The 24,014-nt window shown below is 35.2% G+C and overlaps 2 protein-coding genes across 7 annotated transcripts; one reads left to right on the top strand and one right to left on the bottom strand.

The window, feature by feature from the left end:
* Positions 1-6,777: 6,777 nt before the first annotated feature.
* LOC106718503 lies at positions 6,778-11,769 on the bottom strand. Its single transcript, XM_014512593.2, has 8 exons — positions 11,409-11,769; positions 9,954-10,109; positions 9,111-9,234; positions 8,451-8,554; positions 7,698-7,847; positions 7,541-7,621; positions 7,302-7,460; positions 6,778-7,104 (listed from the first exon to the last, which is right to left on the bottom strand). The coding sequence occupies exons 1-8, from the start codon at positions 11,760-11,762 to the stop codon at positions 6,802-6,804; spliced, it is 1,431 nt and encodes a 476-aa protein (XP_014368079.2). The 5' UTR covers positions 11,763-11,769; the 3' UTR covers positions 6,778-6,801.
* A 574-nt stretch (positions 11,770-12,343) lies between these two features.
* Positions 12,344-23,498, top strand: LOC106718381 (armadillo segment polarity protein). 6 transcript variants are annotated; one of them, XM_045677803.1, is made up of 16 exons: positions 12,345-12,461; positions 12,756-12,823; positions 13,401-13,525; positions 13,615-13,720; positions 13,807-14,017; positions 14,138-14,720; positions 14,856-15,002; positions 15,209-15,331; positions 15,940-16,110; positions 17,758-17,928; positions 18,547-18,753; positions 19,373-19,487; positions 20,487-20,641; positions 21,646-21,712; positions 22,289-22,319; positions 23,102-23,178. In XM_045677803.1, exons 2-15 carry the CDS (start codon positions 12,787-12,789, stop codon positions 22,291-22,293), a joined length of 2,223 nt encoding a protein of 740 aa, XP_045533759.1. In that variant the 5' UTR covers positions 12,345-12,461; positions 12,756-12,786; the 3' UTR covers positions 22,294-22,319; positions 23,102-23,178. The 6 variants fall into 6 exon arrangements, with proteins under 6 accessions (XP_045533756.1, XP_045533759.1, XP_045533760.1 ...); XM_045677804.1 differs by having other exon boundaries at positions 23,099-23,160; XM_045677800.1 differs by lacking the exon at positions 22,289-22,319 and having other exon boundaries at positions 12,344-12,420; positions 23,099-23,498.
* Positions 23,499-24,014: the final 516 nt, after the last annotated feature.

Genomic DNA, 24,014 nt, shown 5'->3' with positions numbered 1-24,014 from the left:
CCATAATTATAGTAACAGACATAGCGTCAATAGTAACGAAGCATCGAAAGTATGCAAAAATATCGTAACATTTGACAAAATTGAACTCTATCTCTATTTCCTTAAGATACACTTGGAAATATACTACTTCTGTTAAATTCATTTGACATTTTATATCAAAACATTTTTTTGCTATTTACTTCAAGTTTACGTCCCGCATGACAGATAGGTACTAGATAGATAAGCAATATCAAATTTTAATTTGTCTCCATATATGCCAGTTTGGCCTTACGGCTTAACTGCTCGCTGTAATACGCAGTTTTGGCGATTCGAATCCCAAACTTATTTTTACATTTTTAAGGTTTTTAATTTTATTATCAAAGCGTTATATAAAATTCAACTTTATCGCAACAATTATTGGTTACTATTCGACATCTTTAAAAATTAAGGAACCACAATATTCCTTGTCCCTTTTTTTAACTGAGACGTCATTATTGTTCACGTTTATTATTGTAAGTTTCGTCATTTAATTCCGCGCGGACTGTCACTGGCGACATCGAACAACATCGAATCTATGCTTGGAAAATTCTACTGCAACCGGACTGAAGGTACCTAACAGTAAGAGAAAAATATTTTGATACAAATTGTCAATTAATTTAACAGAAGTTGTATAGATGGCCGAACCTAATCGTTATTAATTTTATTTAAATATTTAATATCCCAAAAATAAAAAATTAAAATTGTTTTTCTTAAGTAAAAACATATTCTAAGTAAATTACTAGATTTTTCCTTTTCCTTAAAAAAAATCAAGCTCTATACAAATATTGATAATATTGAAAAATAAAAACCTTGTAAGCCTGGGATTCGAACCATTAAACTTACGTACTGCGGCGAAAATAGTAAAACACTGAAACTAGCACATATTGTGACAGAATAAAATTTGATATTACTTACTAGCTTTTACCCGCGACTTCGTCCGCGCGGAATAAAAAAAATGCTCACAAGATAAAAAGTTCCTATGTCCGTCTCCTAATTCTAAGCTACCTCCCCATCAATTTTCAGCTAAATCAGTTCGACCGAACTTGAATTATAAACAGTGTAACTAACACGACTTTCTTTTATATATATAGATAGGTAGATTAGGTATCTGTCATGTATCGTAAATTTATAAATTTTAAGCGTTATAATAATAAGAAGAAAAATGTTGGGTTGTCCGATAAGTTCGTGCCCATTTTTAAGGGAAATTTTAAAGGCCCTTAAGTTTTGGCATACGTCTTTTAAATTATATTTGTTCGATTTTATAGCAAAAAGTCTTATATATTTTGGCAAAAATTAAGTCAATCAGTTTTTATAAAACTCATAGAAAAGAACGAATCGTGTCCTACCATTTGTCAAAATATGGCTGAAGTTAAGCTTTTCAGTATGTATGTGTTATGTAAACATGTCATATGTTTTCAATAATTGTAATATATTCGGGTCTATTCTAAGATACCTATTGAAAATCGGAACGAACTTTTTGGACAACCTATTATGTTGACAAAGCGTCAAATGAATTTAACAGAAGTAGTATATTTCAAAGTGTATCTTAAGGAAATAGAGATAGAGTTCAATTTTATCAAATGTTACGATATTTTTGCATACTTTCGATGCTTCGTTACTATTGACGCTATGTATGTTACTATAATTATGAGCACTTTGAATGTACTCATATATATGACGATGTGAACGCTCCGGTGTTTTTGAGCAGAGTGGATGCTTCAATTAATTTGATAACTTTGGTTGTACTTATATAATTGATCACTTTAGGTGTTCCTATATATTTGGATATCTTGACTGCCACTATATTTATGAAGCTGACTGTACCTATAGATAAAGGTTATTTAATTTATCTGCTTCAATCTAGAACCAATATACATTTAGTCAACGATATTAGTCAAGTTAAAATCGTATTTGGAAATTTCAACTATTCTTACCTGCATATTATCAGCATATAACAAATTTAAATAATTCTCGCAATAAATTTACGACAAAAAAAGAAACAAGGTGCTATCGTGCATACAACTTTATAAATCTGATCCGAATAAAACGAGGCTAATAAAAGCCGGGCGAAGCGACAATAGCGCAACTAGGCGAGCGCCAGCACATCCGGGAACGCGGCCAGGTCAAGGTCACGGCCCGCGGATCGATGCAGCTACGCCGGTGCTACGGCGGTGCTGTGCCGCCCCGCTCGCATACTGCTACGCTACAGCTCAAACGTTACGCCCGATATATTTAGCTTCTCGTTATATTTCTTTTACGAAACTCGGAATAAATTGGTCTTTCTTGTTCTATATTGTTCTTTAGCTCCGATTTAAAATTTTGGCGATATATTTTAGTTTGGCGTTTATAACTTTAATATTAGAAGTAAAAATATGTATTCACGACTGTAGTCTATGTTGGGTAGGCAGTGATGCTAACTTCTGCGTCAACTTGCTTGACAGTTACTAGATATCTTAATATTTGTAGTGTATTTTTTGTGTACGCCAATCTAGTCTTTATTACTACTATTAGAGATTCTTCTTCTTCTTCTCAGTCGCTTCAGTATTTAGAGACTGGTCGTGGTCATCAAGTAGGTGCCGTGACAGAGATTCTTCTAACGCGCCTTAAAATTGTCTTCTACAAATATTAAAAAAAAATCATTTGTTATATATTCTGAAGAAATATTTATTGTTGGTGTAGTTATAGTTGTAATTTTGAATTATTTAGCTATAATTATTATTTCTCTCATGTAAGGTTGGCGACAGGTATGCGGCCGGCCGTGAATATTAAGCCAAAACTTTAAGGTTTATAAAAAACCTTGTGCGCCGACCCCACGTAATTGGGATAAGACCAGGGATAACAAGATGTTCTGAAATGTGAAAAAAATGTTTAAGACTATCTTGAGATTGAGATGATTTAACACTATCTTGAGGTCTTGTATTTCGCGGACAACAACTTAAACCATTTGGATTTTGACAATACATTTTTTTTTAGTTAAAATAATCAATCTATATAGCACAACAAAGATGAATCACCAAACAAAAAGGAAAAAACCGCACTTCCAATTTGGAACGTATTTTATTCCCAGATTATTTCATCTGGTCCCAAAAGCCTCAAACTTTCCTACTTCAGCTTTCTCCGGTATTATTTTAATGTTAGGAATAAGTGAGATGAATCCTCTCAGAAATTCTTAAATGTGTCTTCGTCAGTCGAAATTGAAAGTTATGGAGCAGTTACACAGAATGTTTTATTTTAGAACCAAATAAAAGTCGTAAATTCGACGAATTACTCGACGCTGAGTAAAGCTGAAGTGTTTTACATCTTTTAAGTAAAATTCAAATTTGTGGGCGGGTAAAGCTTTAACAAGTGACGATAACAGTGTATGCGTGTATGACCTACTCAAGATTTGAGCTTTGAATTTTAGTGTCGTTTCAAATCCTTAGACTTTTGACTCTAAAATGGTAGATCTAATTAATTTAAGATTTTAAAATGAGTAAAGAGAAGGATAGCTATTATTTTTGTCTTCAACTAACCGCTTATTAAAATGGTTCTTTCCAGCAAAAAGTATACGCGTGTCTAGTCCTTATTTTGATAACAAAACCTGTAATAAACATGTATCGCATGTCTGAAGTAACGTCGTAACCTTGAAAGTCTTTATTGCCGCTGCGAACGTCCACCCCTGAGCTTGGTACGGTCATGGTCGCCGTACGACCTCGCAGAGCATCAAACGGTAGAAACGTCTACCCACCTTCGCGGCCTGAGCCGGAATGGCCTTCCGTCGCTCGAGGCAGTGGCGGTGAGAAGTGGGGAGGGAGATATGTTTACCCTCCAATCCCCCTCCCTACTGTGCCAGCTGAGCGGAGGAACGCTATATTTAGGTTGCGCTGTAAATACTCGCTCCAAGTACGGAACGCGACCGCCACCCCTGATTATGGTGGGGGAGGGGGAAGGTAGGTAGCTACAGAAGCGGGTAAAAGTTGAAAGTTCACCAACGCCCCGCACACAAGTTCGCGCTGTTAGGAAACGCTTTCTTTATTTAAATTCTATTGCAACTTGTTCGCCATTGTAGTCCCTGTTGAATACGTAATGCCGAGTCCAATTTTTCAATGTAACAAGCAAGATAGTGTCTGCGCTTCTAGTTGTATTTGCAAATACATAGGACTGTTACTCTATTTGAATTCAATGGTGAATAATTTATTTATCTTACTTATTGTATACGTGCACTTGAAAAATCTTCTAGCTGTGACTTTGTGGATCTTCCCTATTATATCTATACTTCAATTACTCTACGATTGATTCAACTTCGCCTAAAACCACAACCAGAAAGTCGGAAGAATGCTAGTAAACGTTTTTAATTACCGATAGACGGTAGAGTATATGGGTGTATGATAGAGACAAGAATTTGTTCTATATAATACAATAATATGACTATAAAAAGTGGTAAATTTCAGTACTATTAAATAATTGTTTTGTTGAATTAAAACGAATTACAGGTCTTTGATAGTTCGTTTGCGTGCCGACATATATTTCCATACCTTATGTTAAACCTTCACGAACTTTTTTATGGCGAAAACTTTGATTAGCTTAGTACGGCTGTTTTGAAAATACATTTTCGACTGTCATTTCCTATTATTTCCTATATCAATAAAGCGACCGTGCTTAATGTTATTGTTGCGGTATAAAAAAATAACTTATATCCGTTGTTTAATTAAAACATAAACTTACCGTCAATTTCCACAATAAAAGTTATCTTCACCTTCAATCCAATTAGTAACAAAAAAAGCTTTATCTTAACATTTGTGAACAGGCTAAGCTTTTCAACTTTCCTTTCAAACTTCCTTTCTCTTGTTTAGTTAGAAAAACTTAGTGGTTAAAATGATCTACGTTTGGTAAGTAAACCACAAAACGAAACTATTTACTTAATACAGAATAGTTGAAATTAAACAAAAACAACTTTGAAAGCTTAGAAGGTAGTTGAGAACAACTCTAGAATAACATTATCGTTTATTTTGTGTAATTGTGTTTTCAAAGCAAACATTAAATGTAATAACTAGGCAGGAATATTATATTAGGCGTTATAATATCATTGGTTAAAAAAACATTTAAAGGTTTTTAAGGGTTTAACTAAAACAAGAGAGTAATTTCCTTCAATATAATTATTATATCTAATAATATATTATAAGACCACAAATAATCAATTTAAAATTCTACCGGTGTCGCATAATGATACTAAATTTATTAAGAATTTGTAATTATATAAATGTGTGTGGAATACAAAAGATATTCCATAAAATTTCAAGCACAAAGAATGAGTACTTCCACTTCATAACAACGGCAGAATACTCAAAAGGAACGCTTAATAAATTATTTGAGCATTTAACCGTCAAGTGAAATATTTTAATCTCGACAATCTCTTTGAGTTACCGTTTTGTTCTCTTAAATATTTAATTCAGTTTGTTTTCCAAATTTTTAGGTAACATTTTTGACTCAAGCATTACAACGATTTCAGAGTCGGATGCTGAAGCATTTTTTATCGTTATTCAATTTTATCTTTCAAAATTCTTATTTTTTTTACAGTTTACATCCTCTCCTGATGGAAGTTTTCATAACTTAGTAAACTGGTGCAAAATCACAGTTTTCATGACAAAATACGGCTACGGCTAAAAAAAATTAGATAAAATTACAAGTCATCCCTCCGGTATATGCCTTCAGTTCTTTTATTCAGCAGATTAATTAATTACGAGCTCATTTTCATTACAGCGTTAAGCCGTGTTCCATTAGGCAAGGCTGCTATTAATAATAATAGAATTAGGCCCCGGGACACGAAGCAACGAGACCTGACCGCACAGATGGAATTAACATCAAAGCCGCAAACAAAAAGATGTGTCAAAAAAGATAACTACGCCACACATAAATATAAAGACAAATGGGGCATGAAGCAACATACAATGCTTTATTTATGTGTTACCTCATAACTTCGCTTTTGGTATTCTGATTTTGAAGATTCTTTTTACAAAAATGTTTTGGTTAAAACATAAAATATTACATAAAACAGTTATTCCTTCATTATATTTATATTTTAATTGTTAACAGCTAAATTGATGGAGGATAAAACTTAATGCGATGACCACATACGAGTGGGTAAGAACAGAAAGATGATTATTTTGGTTTATATCATCGCGGCAAAATTACGATTGAGACGTAAAAAGTTTTTTTATATACAAATTATTGCCTCGTCTGATGAAAGTTTTGCGATGATTAGGAATCACTGTTTAAAAATAGTAAGTTAGTTCGCTCATTTTTTTCACTCGTAGTGTTTGTGATGTCAGAGAGCGCATTAGTCAAATTCTGATCAATTGGAAAAGTTAAGCGGCTAGCGAAACATTTTAATAGATAATAGATTTGTTCGGTATGAATTAAAATGTTCTCATGAATATCCTTGTTGCAATAAATGAAATCTTTATTCTCTTTGACGAAACAAAAGTTGACAAAAACACAATAAATTAATTCATAATCAAAACAACAGAAAACTATCTACAGAAATGGAAGGTATAAAAATAACTTAGTGTTATAAGAAAGCAGTAAAGTTTAGCCGGCGGGCAGCGTACGCGATACTACTGTGGATGAAAGCTAGATAAAGTCCAGACATGTCTCAACTTTTTTAATTAAAAATAATAAGTACTTGTCCACTGCATTAAATATTCAATTAAAATTGTTACAAACATTTTACAGTGAAGTAAGTAATATTAAAAATACTACACTATATCAAAATGACGTCATCACTTTAAAACGTTTTGTGGTCAATCAGGTATCGCCCTGCTGTTCCACCGTCGACGAATAATCCAATACACTCTTCCGCGGTGTCCAAGTGGAAGACTCAACTTCTACATCGTCTTTGTATTTCTCGTGTTTGGGGTCGTGAAAGCTGACTATATATAGTACTGGTGATGTACCACCGAAGGCTATGCGCTCCTGGTAACTCGCGACCGCTAGGATGCTCCCGGCGGCCGGGTACGAACAACTGATGTACCGGTTGTGTAAGTTGATTACTTCCAAACAGCTAGTTCCACTGCCACCTATTAGAGCGTATTTGCCTTTGCGATTGTACTAAAAAAAAAACTTAGTTTTAGTTCTTTTACTAAGATACACAATACACGTGTTTTTTTAAAGGGGTGTGGACCGAAAGAGTACATTTTGAATAGAGAATTTACGCCATTGGTTTACTAAAAGTCTTGGCTGCCAGAAACATACTTAAACTAAGATGACAATTAATAAATTCAGTAATAATAAATGTTTGATGTTACGTCTTTTGATTTCCAATATCGGCATGTGTAAATATACTCTCCATCGACATCTGGTCTTCGATTCTGAACTCGTATAACGTTAACTTTTTTCTTAGCAATTATATCCCATACTGTCAAAGCTTCAGTCGGTTGCCAGCTACCGACTATGCATTGATTTTTCTAAAACAAAAGTATATATTTTGAAAACCGGTTTTAATTAAGCTAAAGAATATTATTTATTTTACTGACTTTACACTTACATTTAAATCAATACTATCACCACATACATTAACACCTTCGAATGTCGTGACGCAACCAGTTTGGCATCTAACATCCCAAATCTGTAACAAAATGTATCCGTATTCAATTTTCTATTTTATTAATTTTTAATAGGTATAGTTACAATGTGCACTTTACCCTCAAAGTCCTGTCCCAAGCTCCACTGGCGAACATATAGACGAATTGGTCGTGACATCGCAACGCACAGACTTGGTCACTGTGCATACGTTGCAATTTCTTTGGTATGAACTGTAAGCGCAACTTTTGCACTTTGTATGTCATATCCAACTATAAAAAAGTTATTTAAAAATATAACAATAATATAGAAACGTTGATTGAAATAACAGCTTTTACGTTATATTTTTTTTAAGCACAAAAGAATAAACAGTTTCTTTGTCTTTGTGAAAGTAATTTGAGTGTAACGGATGGCTTCTGAAAGGCTATAGTTATTACTAACTTAAGTTATTAACTATTTATACATCTTTTTACTTATATTGAAACAAATTTCAATTACATAAAGACGTGCAGTATCTTCTCATCTGATATTACATAATCCTTGACCAGCGACCTACTTAATAAAGGTTAAAGGATCTTCAAAGATCTATAAAACCGATATTATACGGGCTATAAAGTGAGATTAAATCTTCTAAGGTATTAAGGTCTTCAATATTTATCCTTTCATTCGTAAGACTGTGTAATATTAAAAAATATATATATAATTGTGGATTAGATGTAATGTTGTTATGTTAAATTATTATTTACTTTGTTACATACAATGTTTTACTTTCAAGTACTAATAAAAATACTTTTATGTACTTTTATAACAACAAAGTTCGGATAAACGTGTTTCCGTGATAGATATATGATATGAGAAGCAATTGTCAGTTTAACCTCTTGGGTTTCCATGTCGTATACTTTTATGCTGGCGTCCGCGTAACCAACGACCAATTTCGACTGGTCAGCTGTAATGCCCAGCGAGAGAGCCGGCGTCCTCTCTGTGAAATAACTTATCTTGTTACGAATTGATCGTAAAAAGAAAGAACCGTTATTTTAATGATAACGTCAGCAAAGGCGTATAGAATCTACTTAAAGATTGTATCTAAATCTAAGATATCTAACGACGAATCTAGAAAGAATTTAATATGCACAGTAACTGTTTTAGCTGTAATATCACCTTGGACGAGATTTTGCAATCTTTTTACCATACCTTTAGGAGAGTTAATAGAGTTACATGAGACGGTACCTTTTCTGTATACCGCCCTGCGCCGCGTACCTGAGCCCTACCCTAACGACGGTCCTGAATATGTAGTTTTAACACGGCAGCTCGACTGGTTACACAGATGTGACGTAGATTACAACTGCGCTTCATTTCATAGAAATGGATACTAAAAACCCAATCCTTTATGTTTCCGTTTCCTCTTAGTTTTAAATGAGGAAATGACAACGTGGTCAATTCTTCCGGCGTTAGAAACTGTTCGTTGGTATTTCGAATATGTTAAATTTGTTTATTGACCATCGCCTCTTGATATTATCAAAGGAAATATAACATACGTGTCACGAACGGAGTGGCCGAGGACGATATTCCCGGCGCTCCGTAGAACTGTGTGTTCAAACATTCAAGCGCAGGGTCCGCTCTGATGCAATAATCCGGTGGATCTTGAGTTGATACAGTTATCTGTGAAAATAATATGTTTTTACAAAGTTTGAGTTTCATACTGTTACTGTGTTCAGTTCAGTGCTATCTTTACAGTATTCAAGAAGTTAATAACTTATTAAAAGATTATAACTTATAGTGTAATATGTATTATTATACCATTTTTCTATAGTTCTTTAGGAGAAACCTACAAATAAAGTGTTTTAATCTCCGAGTCATAAAATTACATTAGGTTTATTTTATATTATACCTACTATGTATATTATTTTGATCATGTAATTTAGTTTTCAGGTCACCGTATAAGCAGTAATTACAAGGCGAAGTTAGTGAGGTAACGTAATATCTTTGTGAGCGGCCTCAATTGTGCCCAAATTTAATTCGGAGCACGGCACATATAAGACCTCGGGAAGATATGTATATTTTAAAGACCACAAGAATTAGTAAATGTTCAAGACTGGTATTAGATACATAAGTATATAGATATGATATTGTTTTAGGAACATAACTACTCGTACATATATATTAAATAAAAACATATTAAGACTGCATTTATTGGTCTTAATGTATTAAGACTTCATTATCATTACACCGCAAAATTATCTATATTTATTGAGAGGCGCTAGAAACGTTGTATGCGTGAAGGGTGACGTGATTAAGAAGGAATTAACGATGAAATTGTCAAATTGGTGACTACAAAGAGTGGGACAAGGACTGGAATGAGGAAGAATTGAATAACTTACATTAGGTATTTCGATACGGTAGACAGCGCCGTCCATGCAAGCTGCATAGCAGACTCTCTCCTCGTGCAAACTGTACACGAGAGCGTACACCGGCTTCGGCGGATACTGGATGTTCCGCAAAGTACAAAGCACTGTTCCTGTACTGCCATTCCGCATCTAGTTAATCATTTACACAATAATAACATAACATTTTTTGCATAATCTATTCTTTATAAACATATGAGATACGAGTAAGGTACGGCCTATCTCGTTAAGTCAGTTAGACAAAATTAATTCAGGATTTTAGCTACAAGCTTTGTTAAAACAGAACGGAAACTACCGTTCGCTATATCAAGTACTGAATATAATTGTATTGACCTAGACTACAAACGGAAGCTTAATAAACTAGAAAATTTAACGCCCGTAGATGTCGTTATTTGATCATTATCATAAGATAGATAATAATTACAATGTTAGTGTTTGTTCATCGCGGGCGTAGGCACGGGTACGGGTGCTGACGAAACGTGGCGCGCGGCAATATTATGATGTTTTATGGGAGTTAACCCGTTTGAATTGGTCGATCTCGTAAATGCCTAGCGGCCAATGTGAACATGTAACGCGCCGGCGACAGCACCCGCTACCGTGTCTTTGCTTTCAACGTGAACAAACACTTAAATAAATAGTTGAACAATAAGATAAACATAGATTAGTAGTTGACAATGACTTAAAACTGGACCTGTATCAAGCCAGATGAATGGCCAACGATTATGTGACATCCATTAGGCGAATAAGTCAGTGCTGTTATAGCACCGTATTCAGAAAGAAACCAACGGTTGTATAAAATTTTGTTAGGAGTTCCTTTTAAAAACTTCACGTTATTTTCCTTTACCCAACCATGAGAATCCTTTTCTTTGAAACCACCGTGATAGAACATCGGATACCAAATATGTGGACTTCGTTCATTTTTATAATAAGCCAGAATATTATCAACATATTTTCCAATAATCTCTTGATGGCTGGCCATGATTTTATCAGCCTACTAGATTTTTACTATTTTTATACTTCATTTATTATTAAAAAGTCTATAAACATATGAAATTATTTCTTTTTATGTCTATTTTATAATACTTTCTTTTTTTTCAAAATAGTGTACATAATATTTGCATTTATTTTCGAATTTTAAAATAATGCCATCTAGTGGCAATGTTTGCTACTGTTACAACGTATTTGAAACTTTTTACAGAATAATGCAGTGGAACGCACTAACGTAACCTAAATTTCGTATTAGGTACTTAATAACTAGATTATTATACTTTTCATTATTCGCTTGTATTTAGTCTTTACTCGAAGTAAGTTTTGATACAATACACTATACATAAGTGTGAACTTGTCTCGTCACTGAACTCTTGTCCTAGTACCTACCTAGAAATTATATTAGTTTCATATCGACAATAAAAATTAAAAATGAAAATACACCTGGATCAATCCACTGGAATGGCCCACAATGATATTTTCACCATCAGGGGTATAAATCAAGGAAGTAACGAAACCCATTTGTGTCAAAAAGCTTTGTTGTATTAAATATTCATTCGGCGTATTTGCAATAAATCGATCGTGGTTCTCTTGAATCCATGTTTTCTTTGGCGCTGGTGGTCTCTTCATACCATATGAAATAGCCAAAGTGCTTTTAAATTCCTTATCATCGGTAACAAATTCTCTCAATATTCGATTCCTGTAATTTCCGATAAGTTTACGCATTGTATCTAAGTCACTCATTAGCGGCATAGGTATGTTAAATTGGGCAGAAACATTTCTTTTATTTTCCATCATTATAACAAAAATACGTTTAAATTCCAGACTAATTGTCATAAAAATTTGACAATACGTACAGTCTAGAAATTAGGCAAAAGGTGAAGGTTTTATTTCTTTATTTGAAACGCAGAATACAATAACGATCAATTCGATGGACCAGTACCAGTAAAATAGCAGTAACCAGTAACACATAACGGAAAGTAGCAAATTTTTGAAACAGTATCGAGAATCCTATTTCTATTGAGAAACTGCTGCTGCGAACTCATAAGTACAATACCATGAAGTCGTTAGATTCTCTGTTAAAAATTAAAAGAGAGCGAGAGGGAAGGCGATAAGTTTTTGAATGAGTTCCGGCAGTGTAAACTCACGGTAGCATAAAGCAAGAATATGCGATCAACGTTTACTTCTAATGTTATAGGTGTACAAATTATTATGTATAATAAACTAAAATACCTATAACAAATATATCAATACTATCATACTAATATACATAAGCAACGATTACCGATAAATAACCAAGAAAGAGCAAGCTATATATTTTGTTTCGCATTTTCGAATATGTCCGACTTTTTCCGAATCAATGCACGGAACATCCGAACTTGACGCCATATTGTCATGTCAGGATAGACGAAAGTGCCAAACGCAGATCGCGTTTTGTTTAATTAAATTTCTTAAAGTAAGTGTTTGCTCAATTAATCGCGGGTTTAACGACTACAGGTAGACTTAGTACTTAATTTGCTGTTGTTATTTATAACATTTAACATAATCGATCAATCAAATCTAGTTAATTATGTCGGGGTGTGGTATTTAGAACACCACGAAGCTTAGGATACTTTGTTTGTTTTGTTATAACTTTCCGATATCTTAGCTCGTTGTATATATTTAAAGCGTGGTTCAAAGTGTTTATGTGAATAACACGATACTTTTTGACTCTTGTTTGTTCAGTTGTTTATTAATCGATAGCCACGGCTGCGTGTTGAACGGCGCTTCATAGCTTTATTTCATTCACAGGCGCAGGGTGCATTGCTGCATCCACTGAATCATGAGCTATCAGATACCATCATCGCAAAGTCGCACAAGTAAGTTATGTCTTTTTTAATTGATTTTGAAATCATATAAAACTAAATTTCTTGACTTTATAATTGTGATATAAAATATTCAGAAATTTATAGTTAGTTTCGTTCAATATTGTTTTTTTTTTGTTTTTTTTTTACGGTTACTACTACAGAAGGTTTAGTACTGATTCAAGATAAATACTAATTTACTATGTAATAAGTTATGTGCAAGGAATTCATTTGCGAAATAACCTATGCTATATAAAATTACCTGGAAACATGACTCATTCATTCACTGTAATATATAGAATAATAAAATTTTATTTCATCTTATAATTGTAATTGTTCCTTGAACTCTAATGTTTTGGTAGTTACTCCAGACCCTTGCTTTTTGTAGTTGAATATTAATATAAATATATAGTTTATTACAAATGCAATTTGAAATTCAATATCCTCTACAACCAACTAATTCAACACATCCGACAAGAAGATTTACATCTCATTAGATTAGTTGATTTAGTTTTTGATTGAAAAAAAAAAAAACCTATCCAAACCAATAGTGAGTGTATTGGGGTTCTAAAGGAATAATTTGTTGTTTTAGTGTCGCACAGCAGCTATGGTGGGTCTGATGTGCCCATGGCACCAAGCAAAGAACAGCAGACTTTGATGTGGCAGCAGAACTCCTACTTGGTGGATTCTGGTATCAACTCCGGAGCAGCTACTCAGGTATGCATTCTTGTATCGTCAAAGTAAAGAAAACATTATTAGATATTAAGATTCTCATGATCTTCTATTGATGTAAAAATTTCAACCAGGTGCCATCACTTACTGGCAAGGAAGATGATGAGATGGAAGGAGACCAGCTTATGTTTGACCTGGATCAGGGCTTTGCTCAGGGTTTTACTCAGGAGCAAGTTGATGGTATGAATTCTTTTTCATTAATATTATCACTAAATTTTTTTGTGGTAACATTGTATAAATAAAATAATAATAACTTGTATTTCTAGATATGAACCAGCAGCTATCGCAGACACGCTCTCAGCGTGTCCGTGCTGCAATGTTCCCGGAGACTTTGGAGGAAGGCATAGAGATCCCTTCCACTCAGCTGGATCCAGCTCAGCCGACTGCAGTTCAACGTCTTGCTGAGCCCTCGCAGATGCTCAAGCATGCCGTTGTCAACCTAATCAACTATCAGGATGATGCAGATTTGGCTACCAGGTATTTTTTAGATTTAAATTTGCATTATCAAATATTTTAGTTACAATAATAAACAATGTTTGATATAGTATTTTTTATACAAAACTAATGATTTTAAAAATAATTACATTTCTATTTTAGGGCTATACCTGAGTTGATCAAGCTCTTGAATGATGAAGATCAAGTGGTTGTCTCCCAGGCTGCAATGATGGTGCACCAACTCTCCAAGAAGGAGGCTTCCCGTCATGCCATCATGAACTCGCCCCAGATGGTCGCTGCTTTAGTGCGCGCAATCTCCAACAGCAATGATCTTGAAACCACCAAAGGTGCTGTCGGAACCCTGCATAACTTGTCTCATCACCGTCAGGGTCTTTTAGCGATTTTCAAGAGCGGCGGAATACCAGCTCTGGTTAAGCTTTTGAGCTCTCCTGTTGAATCTGTTCTGTTCTATGCCATCACCACTTTGCACAATCTTTTGCTGCACCAAGACGGTTCCAAGATGGCAGTTCGTTTGGCTGGTGGCCTGCAGAAGATGGTAGCTTTGCTGCAAAGGAACAATGTCAAGTTTCTGGCCATTGTAACTGACTGTCTTCAGATCCTGGCATATGGGAATCAAGAGTCCAAACTGATTATTCTAGCCTCTCAAGGTCCGATCGAATTAGTGCGTATCATGCGCTCGTACGATTATGAAAAGCTACTGTGGACTACCTCCAGAGTTTTGAAGGTAAGTTATTTAATATAACAGTTCTAGTAAAGTAAGGTAAACAAAAAAAACAAACCTTCTTTGAATAGATCTTTTTAGTCTTAATTATTTATAAATTATGATTTAATTTGAGTTACAAATGATATATATTTGTAGGTTCTGTCTGTGTGCTCGAGCAACAAGCCGGCGATTGTGGAGGCTGGAGGCATGCAGGCGCTGGCCATGCACCTCGGCAACCCGAGTGGTCGCCTCGTACAGAACTGTCTTTGGACCCTCAGGAACCTCTCTGATGCTGCTACTAAGGTATCATTTTTATCACAACAAAAAATGATTGAATTTTTGAATAAAATTTTCTTTGGTTAAGTTGTTTGGTAAATCAATCACTTTTTCTTGTCAAACAACCACACGGTTATAAATATCACTTAACAGATTGTGTTACTAATGATAAAGCTAACGGATTAAATCTAAATTTTTCAACGAAGGATTAAAAATGAATGAAACATGTGCAGGTGGAGGGTCTGGAGGCTCTGCTGCAGAGCCTGGTGCAGGTGCTGGCGTCCACTGACGTCAACATCGTGACTTGCGCTGCGGGCATTCTCTCCAACTTGACCTGCAACAATCAGCGCAATAAGGTAATTTATTAAAGAAACCCATTTCAGAAATTCACTCATATATGTATATTTTTAATGTATGCATAATCTGATTTATTCGACATCGTTATACGCATTTCAATAGTAATTTCAAAGTTTTATCTTGGCTTTTTTTAATATAATTTGTCACATGATACATTTGTTAAAGGTATGCAACACTAGCCGGCAGTGTCCAACTAAAGGGATACATCGATGGCTCCTACGAATAAGGGTTAATGTGCAAATTGACAACTTTACAGGAGAGGGTTTCAAAGTTTCAACCATATAGTAAAATAAGCCGCATAGGCTCTTTTACTTCACCAAAAAAATAACATCTATACCTGTAAATGTGTATTTTGTTTAGTGCATTTTAACTAAACTAAGAGGTAGCTTTTAACATAAAAAAGTAAAAATCATCAATTTTTTACTTAGGCCCTTATACATAGGATCAATATTGACTTGCTGAAATTGCTTCCGGAGATGGTCAGTAACATAAAACTGGTTCTTCGGTGAGCTGATGGCTGGAGTAAAATAAGAAAGTTATGCCCTAGCCGTGGAGTTACGGAAACCATAACCTAAACTAACTACATATATGTATTATTCCATTTCAGGTGACAGTGTGCCAGGCTGGAGGTGTGGACGCGCTGGTGAGGACTGTGGTGTCGGCAGGTGACCGCGAGGAGATCACGGAGCCAGCAGTATGCGCGCTGCGTCATCTCACCTCCAGACATCTGGATAGCGAGATGGCGCAGAATGCTGTACGCCTGCATTACGGATTGCCGGTATAACTATATCATCTCAATATAACGACTAAATTAAATAAACAGAGGCACAAATATAATCAAATTTAACTCACTCTGAAGGTCTCTGACAGTGTTAAAACTACCATGTTTCGATCAAACGTCTAAATTAAGTAAGAGAATTCCCTTTGCTGTTATTAGGTGATTGGAAAATAACGGTAGACCGATAAGACAACAATTCTTCTTCTGTGTATGTAAGCAATAATCATAAATTGTAATTGTTTTGATTACTGAAAGGTCAGAGGTACATGAATAAAAAGTAGCTTCTTTAATTAGACCATTTCTTAGATTTGATTCCGTGTTCTTAATTGATGAAAGGGAGATATTATTAGGTCCTTACATATGAAATTGGCGTTTTTCGTACTGGCCACTTTAATCACGAATTTCTTCTCTTTGGTAAGGAATTCCAAATTCAAATTTGTACAGCTATAGACTCATGTATTTGTGGTTCGATGACCGTCATTCATTTGTTTTTTTTCTTCTGTTTTTTTCTGTTTGCGTCACTCATTTTACAAAATGGAAAACTTAAAATATCGCATTATTTACGAGTACGAGTTCCGCCGTGGCCTAGTGCTGCGGAAACGACTCGAAGGGTGAATGATGTGTATGGCGGTCGTGTTGCAAAAGAAAACACAGTTCGTTTTTGGTTCCAACGTTTTCGTTCTGGAAATTTCGATCTGCAGAACAAGCCCCGTGGACGGCCTGAGACTCAAGTTGATAATGAGGAGTTGAAGGCTATTGTGGAAGCGGATCCATCGCAAACCACGTCCGAGTTAGCTGCAGGCTGCGATGTTAGTGATAAAACTGTTTTAATTCACTTGAAGCAAATTGGGAAGATTAAAAAGCTTGAAAGGTGGGTACCTCACGAATTGACTGAAGCAAACCGGCAAACGCGCGTCGACTGTTGCGTTACATTACTAAACCGGCACAATAATGAAGGTATTTTAAACCGAATCATTACCTGTGATGAAAAATGGGTTCTTTACGATAATCGGAAGCGCTCAGCGCAATGGTTGGATCCTGGCCAGCCAGCCAAATCCTGCCTCAAGCGAAAATTAACCCCAAAAAAGTTACTTGTAAGCGTTTGGTGGACTAGTGCCGGTATTGTTCATTACAGTTTTCTCAAATCTGGCCAGACTATTACGGCTGATGTCTATTGTCAGCAATTGCAAACTATGATGGAAAAGCTAGCGGCTAAACAACCTAGGCTGGTCAATCGCTCCACGCCACTGCTGCTTCACGACAACGCTAGACCACACACTGCGCAACAGACGGCTACTAAATTAGAAGAGCTTCAATTGGAAAGTCTAAGACATCCTCCGTACTCCCCGGACCTTGCTCCAACAGATTACCATTTTTTTCGAAATTTGGATAACTTCTTGCAAGGGAAAAAATTCAACTCCGATGGGGCAGTCCAAATCGCCTTCAAAGATTTCATTGATTCCCGTACGACTGGTTTTTTTAGTAAAGGGATCAATGAACTACCTATGAGATGGCAAAAGTGCATAGAAAATAATGGTTCATACTTTGATTAATTAAATATATTATATTAAAAAATATTCGACTTTTTGTTCCTCCCATACAAAACGCCAATTTCATATGTAAGGACCTATTATTTATGTTTGCCAGGTGATAGTGAAGCTGCTGCAGCCGCCATCGCGCTGGCCGCTGGTGAAGGCGGTGGTGGGGCTGGTGCGCAACCTGGCGCTCTGCCCCGCCAACCACGCGCCTCTCCGCGAGCACGGCGCTGTGCACCATCTCGTGCGCCTTCTCATGCGCGCTTTCAACGATACTCAGAGAGTTAGTACACTTATCATGAAATACACATTCGCGCAGTCCGATCATGAATATGATAGCCTAGTCAAATTATTTATAACTAGCGAGTAATCGCTACATTCTAGCCAAAGTCCTATTATTCCCCCAAACGCGTAATTGCGGACAGACAGACAAAATTAAAAAAATGGTTATGTTTAGCAACTCAAATACATGATGATCGCCAACTTTTTTTTTATATGTCAATCTTACTAGTATTGTAAATGCAAACGTTTGGATGGATGGATGTTTGTTTGAAGGTATTTCCAAAATGGCTCCACAGATCTCGACGACATTTGGCACAGATTTAGATCATAGTCTAAATTTTTTTTAAATCTGCGCAGACGGAGTCGTTGACGGCAGCTAGTATTACATAAAGACACTCCAATTTTTATTAATTGTATAGATAGAAGAGACTTACTATATTATGTCACTGTATAGGTTCACGGAACACTTCAATAACAGACAAATAACAAAACGGGTCAATTATAACTTATCCGTGAGTTTCCGTTTATAGAAAAAACAGTATCACATTAGTGTTCAAGTTATTAGAGAATGTAAAGTAAAAAACAGTAATGTCACGGTAAAAAATGTGTTGTATTTCAGCAACGGTCGTCAGTGTCGGGTGGTGGGGGTGGTGGTGGTGCAGGAGGGGCCTACGCGGATGGTGTGCGCATGGAGGAGATAGTGGAGGGTGCGGTGGGCGCTCTGCACATCCTAGCGCGTGAGGGTCTCAATCGCCAACTCATCCGCCAGCAGAACGTCATACCCATCTTTGTGCAGCTGCTCTTCAATGAAATTGAAAACATACAGGTATAGTGTCATGCAAACTTTATCACTCGAGACACTGTAAAATTTGGAGACATCGTATTGTAATATCCACTACTAAATAATTTTAGTTTGGAAACAACTTTGTAAAATCTATATATATATAAGCGCTGAAAGCAAAAATGTCCCTAATTTTCGCAACAAATTTTGAAGCTATATTCAAAATCTACTAGTCTTCTAGTTATTTAAAAAAAAAATGGGACCCATCTGCAAGCACTTCCTTTCGATTAAAATAATTTTTATCAAAATCGGACCACACCAGGAGCGGAGATTCGCAGTAACACACATAAAAAAAAAAAATCAGTCGAATTGATAACCTCCTTCTTTTTGAAGTCGGCTAATAAAAGAAATTCGTGTTAGTTACACTATTTATAACTCAAGAACGGCTGAATCGATTTGACAGAAAATTGGTGGGCAGGTAGCTTAGAACCAGGAAACGGACATAGGATAATTTTTACCCCGTTTTCTATTTTTTATTCAGCGCGGACGGAGTCGCGGGTAAAAGCTGGTTTATTAATATTTTTTATTGTTAATCATTTTGTTATGTCAGTTTTGTTAAACTTTGTCACGAGTTTAAAATAATGATGTGTTTATGTGTGAGCAGCGTGTGGCGGCCGGAGTGCTGTGCGAGCTGGCGGCTGACAAGGAGGGTGCAGAGATGATAGAGGCTGAGGGTGCCACCGCACCGCTCACTGAACTGCTGCATTCACGTAATGAAGGTCGATATTTATTATATACTGTTATCACTTTAGTTAAATTCAGTTAAATTATCAAACAAAGTCTAATCAATAACAAAGTTATAATGAAAAAATTAAGGATAAAGAAAACATTTCATTTTTTTTATTTAGTTACTAAAATAAACTAATTAATTGTTGTTGGACCAACATTTATTTATTCAAGTATAACCACAACATATAAACGCACTTACAACTTATCAATTAAATAGTAATAGACCTTATATATATATGCAAATATTGGTGTACATAACGTTTTTTCAGGTAGTAGTTTAACGTTTTGGAAATTATCATAAGATAGTACCATTTTATATCTACGTAATTATTCTATTGATTAAGCATACAATAATTAGTTGTAATATTTTTTTTTAAAGAGATTAAGTTCATGCCAAAAAGATCTATATTATTTGTAGTGTTCTGTTCAACTAGTTTGTTAAATCCAGAACAAATCCTGTTCAGAGTTGAATGTTGGCCGAGGTTTGTCCAACACCTAGGGACATGAAAAAGCATTTTAGCACCACGCGTGTTTGGTCTCGGTACCAAAAAGAAAACATTGTCAAGCAGCTGTTGACAATTTATAACAGGGATCCCCAAATTTATTTGGACAAGTGACCCCCTATTCCAAAATGAACCAATTACCACAGACCCCCCATGACCTAATTACCTACTTTTAAGATCGATTATTATTATTCATTTTGACTTAGGTCAATAGAAGAAGAGAGTGAGAATTAGCAATGCTTTAAGTTCAATATCGACCCCTTTGGGAATCCCTTTTTTAGAAGCTTGTACAGAAAGCATTTATCTAACATTAGTCTTCTTGATTTCAGTGATATCATATTAAAGTGTTTTAACCTTTGAATGTATGGACTTCGATATGAAAATTCCCTCGCATGAAATGCTAAATGGCATGTATAGCTTCATTGTATAACATTTCTATAGATAATAGATGAAAGTGATAGTATAATGAGTGTGTGTATTGTTCAGGAGTAGCTACGTACGCAGCGGCTGTACTGTTCCGCATGTCAGAGGACAAGCCGCATGACTACAAGAAGCGGCTCTCAATGGAGCTCACCAACTCACTGTTCCGCGATGATCATCAGATGTGGCCCAATGATCTCGCCATGCAGCCTGACTTGCAGGTAAATACATTACACTTGAATACTAGTCAAAAACATGGTGCATAGAAAATTAACTTAAAATAAGGAACCTTGCCTAAAGGGACACCTTTTAATGACATATTTTAGTTTTTATGTATTACATTTAAATTAAATTCATGTTTACTTCTTTAAGGATAAAACATACTGTTGTATAACCACATTGTCAAAATATATGTAATCTTAAAATTATCATGGATAACCATATCCAAAAATTATGTGTGTGAAGTCAACCAACCCGCGATGTGCCTTAGTTACCTAAGGTCTAGTCACCCCTAAATTGGATTGACTCAGATGACCCTCAGTGCGTACTGTGGTCGTTATTTAAAAAATTGAAAACACACTTTACTATTGTTAATTTTTATTATCGGGAAACACTATTACAGTGATAAATCCCGCAACAACAATATTTGTTGGGTACACGAATAGACCGGCTCGATTGGTGCAATACAACGACCACACAGAAGACAGTCAAGTGGAAGCAATTTCGCGTACAGTATGATGAGAGTGGTACCGGAGGCCTAATTTTAGTCCTCTTTCCCTTCACACCCTTTTCCTATTAGGAAAAGTTGGGAAGGGGAAGTGGATTTGGCGGAAGAGGGCACGCAAAGGAAAGAGAAATATCCTCTTTCTGTGCGTCCCCTTCTCTGTTGATTAAAGGTAGACAACGCGTCTACATTTGCGGATGTCTATGGGCAACGGTCGCCTCGCTATTTCGGCGAATTCAGGTGGCCTTTTGCTCGTTTGCCATCTTTTGATATATTAAAAAAAATACAATAAAATGTATTAGACTGCTATAAAGAAAATGTATGGACTAATTAATTAAAAAGAATGTACTGGTTGCTGTATTACTGTGAGTTGGACAATTTTTACCCTAAGTGATGTCAATGACGTTCCTGAGGTTACTGCAAATGTAGCAATTTAATTTCTTGCATTTAATTGTTCATAACTGTATATATAGTGAGGTGATGAACTATTTCTTTGTATAGGATATGCTGGGCCCGGAGCAAGGATACGAAGGCTTGTATGGCACTAGACCATCGTTTCACCAGCAAGGTAAGATTATATTCAATATATAATTATATATTATAATTGTTTGGACAACTAACACATTGTATGGACAATATAGTTTATAGTATTTAAAATTATTTATATTTCTTGAATTATTGTTTAAATGTATTAAATTCACATGCACTTTGAAAGTTATTACTAAAGATTATAATAAATATAGCATAAATAGAGCATGAAACTAGTCTTCTAGTTATTTAAAAAAAAAAAAAATGAGCCATCTGCAAACACTTCCTTTAGATTAAAATAATTTTTATGAAAATCGGACGATCAGGGGCGGAGATACGCAGTAACACACATAAAAAAAAACAGTCTAATTGTAACCTCCTTCTTTTTGAAGTCGGCTAAAAAGTAACATTAGTAAACAAGTTCTCTATAAATTTATTCGATTTAAAAATTATAAAAACACGCATTATGTTACATAAATATAACTCTTTAGTAATTGCTTTGATTTTTTCCAATATAGGCACTTGCTATATGTTTTATATCTGTCATATATGTTTATATTGTATATAGATTGTGAAAGTTTCTGTATAAATATGTTTCTCTCTTCTTTACACGCAGCTTAATCCGGGACCTTTATATCACTAAACAGGTGATGGGAATATTATTATTATGTGTGTCTGTGATTTTTATATATAATATAGCTTTATATATTTATATATTTCTTATCATACATCAATAACCATATGAGAGAAGTTTTTTTTTTGTTGTAATTAACACTGTGTTTGCTTTATTTAAACCACAAAGATAGGCTTTTAAATTTTCAACAAAAATATTAGTATTTATTGCATCGCTTAGCTAAATCCCCTTTTAGAACATTAATATTGAATTCTAATTTCATTATAAAGCTAAGGAAACGGTGAGTAAATTTAAAACTCCATATCACTTATTTGTAATATGCGATTTGTCTAGAGCAGGGATCCCCAAACTATTTTGGACAAGTGACCCCCTTTTCCAAAATGAACCGTTATCACAGACCCCCTGTGGCCAAATTACCTACTTTTAAGATCAATTTTTATTATTAATTCTGACTTAGATCAATAGAAAAAGACAGTGAGAATTAGCAATGCTAATTAAGTTAAATATCCCTTAAAAACCCCTTTGGGAATCCCTAGCTCTAGAGGTTCTAAATGATAGAGATTTTTTAATTATTTAATTTTTTTTTTGGATTTTTTACCTTGTACACTTGCTTTATAATTGACTTATGTTGACTTCAATATTATATCAAATAGACATACATAACTGCCTGTTATAAAAAACAGCCTTGACCACTTACCGCTTATGTATGGCAGATTTGAAAGCTTGATCCATGCAATGAAAAGAGTTACATCAAAGAGATAAAAAAAAATTACCACTTTTTTTTTAATTCAGCAGGCTACGATCAGATCCCGATAGACTCGATGCAGGGCTTAGAGATCGGCAGCGGCTTCGGCATGGAAATGGACATCGGGGAGACGGAGACTGGCGATGGTGGAGGAGCAGATCTCGCCTTCCCCGAGCCACCGCACGACAACAACAACGTCGCCGCCTGGTACGACACCGACCTGTAAGCCCGCGTCTACATCATCATCATCACCTCCCTCGCCTTATCCCACTCATGTGGGATCGGGATACAAATATTATATAATAAACCTTAATTTTTACTGCAAGCCGCCTTTCTACACCGACTCCTTGACTAAAATGTGACGTCACTGATGCATACGTCACTTTCTGTCTTGTTAGACAAGTTGATGACGTCACGTGACGTAATCCTACACCGACACCACGACTGAAATGTAAAATGTGACGTCACTATACGTCACTTTTTGTTTTGTTAGACAGATTGATGACGTCACGTGACGTAACGTCGATTGTGTTCTTTGTCAGCAAACATTCTATACTGTTCAATGAAATTAATAAATAATTGAAAAAAAAATTAAAATAACATAATTCGTTTGGGAAATAAAGTTGACAAGTCTTTTTTGTGGATTATTTTACTATGTGTTTGTTACGTCCGTATGTTTTTTTATTGTAATTAATTTTAATGCCTAAGTTCCATTTAATCATATCTGTTTTAAGTACAAATCCGGTTAATTCTCGTATTGAAGTTTGGAAATATTAACAACGGAACAAAATCTGTGATCAACCTTAACATTTCCACTGCTTAAACACCTGTATAGAAACATTCTGGATTTTCAAAGATAATAAACATGATGTTTACAATTGTCTCTGCAATGAAAACTCACTATAAAAATCTTAAACGGCAGCTAATTTTATTTAAATAATCAATTGGCATCGGTGCTATTAA

Source organism: Papilio machaon, chromosome 4, assembly GCF_912999745.1.
Source record: "Papilio machaon chromosome 4, ilPapMach1.1, whole genome shotgun sequence".
NCBI lineage: Eukaryota > Metazoa > Arthropoda > Insecta > Lepidoptera > Papilionidae > Papilio > Papilio machaon.
This window is presented reverse-complemented; position numbering and strand designations above follow the sequence as displayed.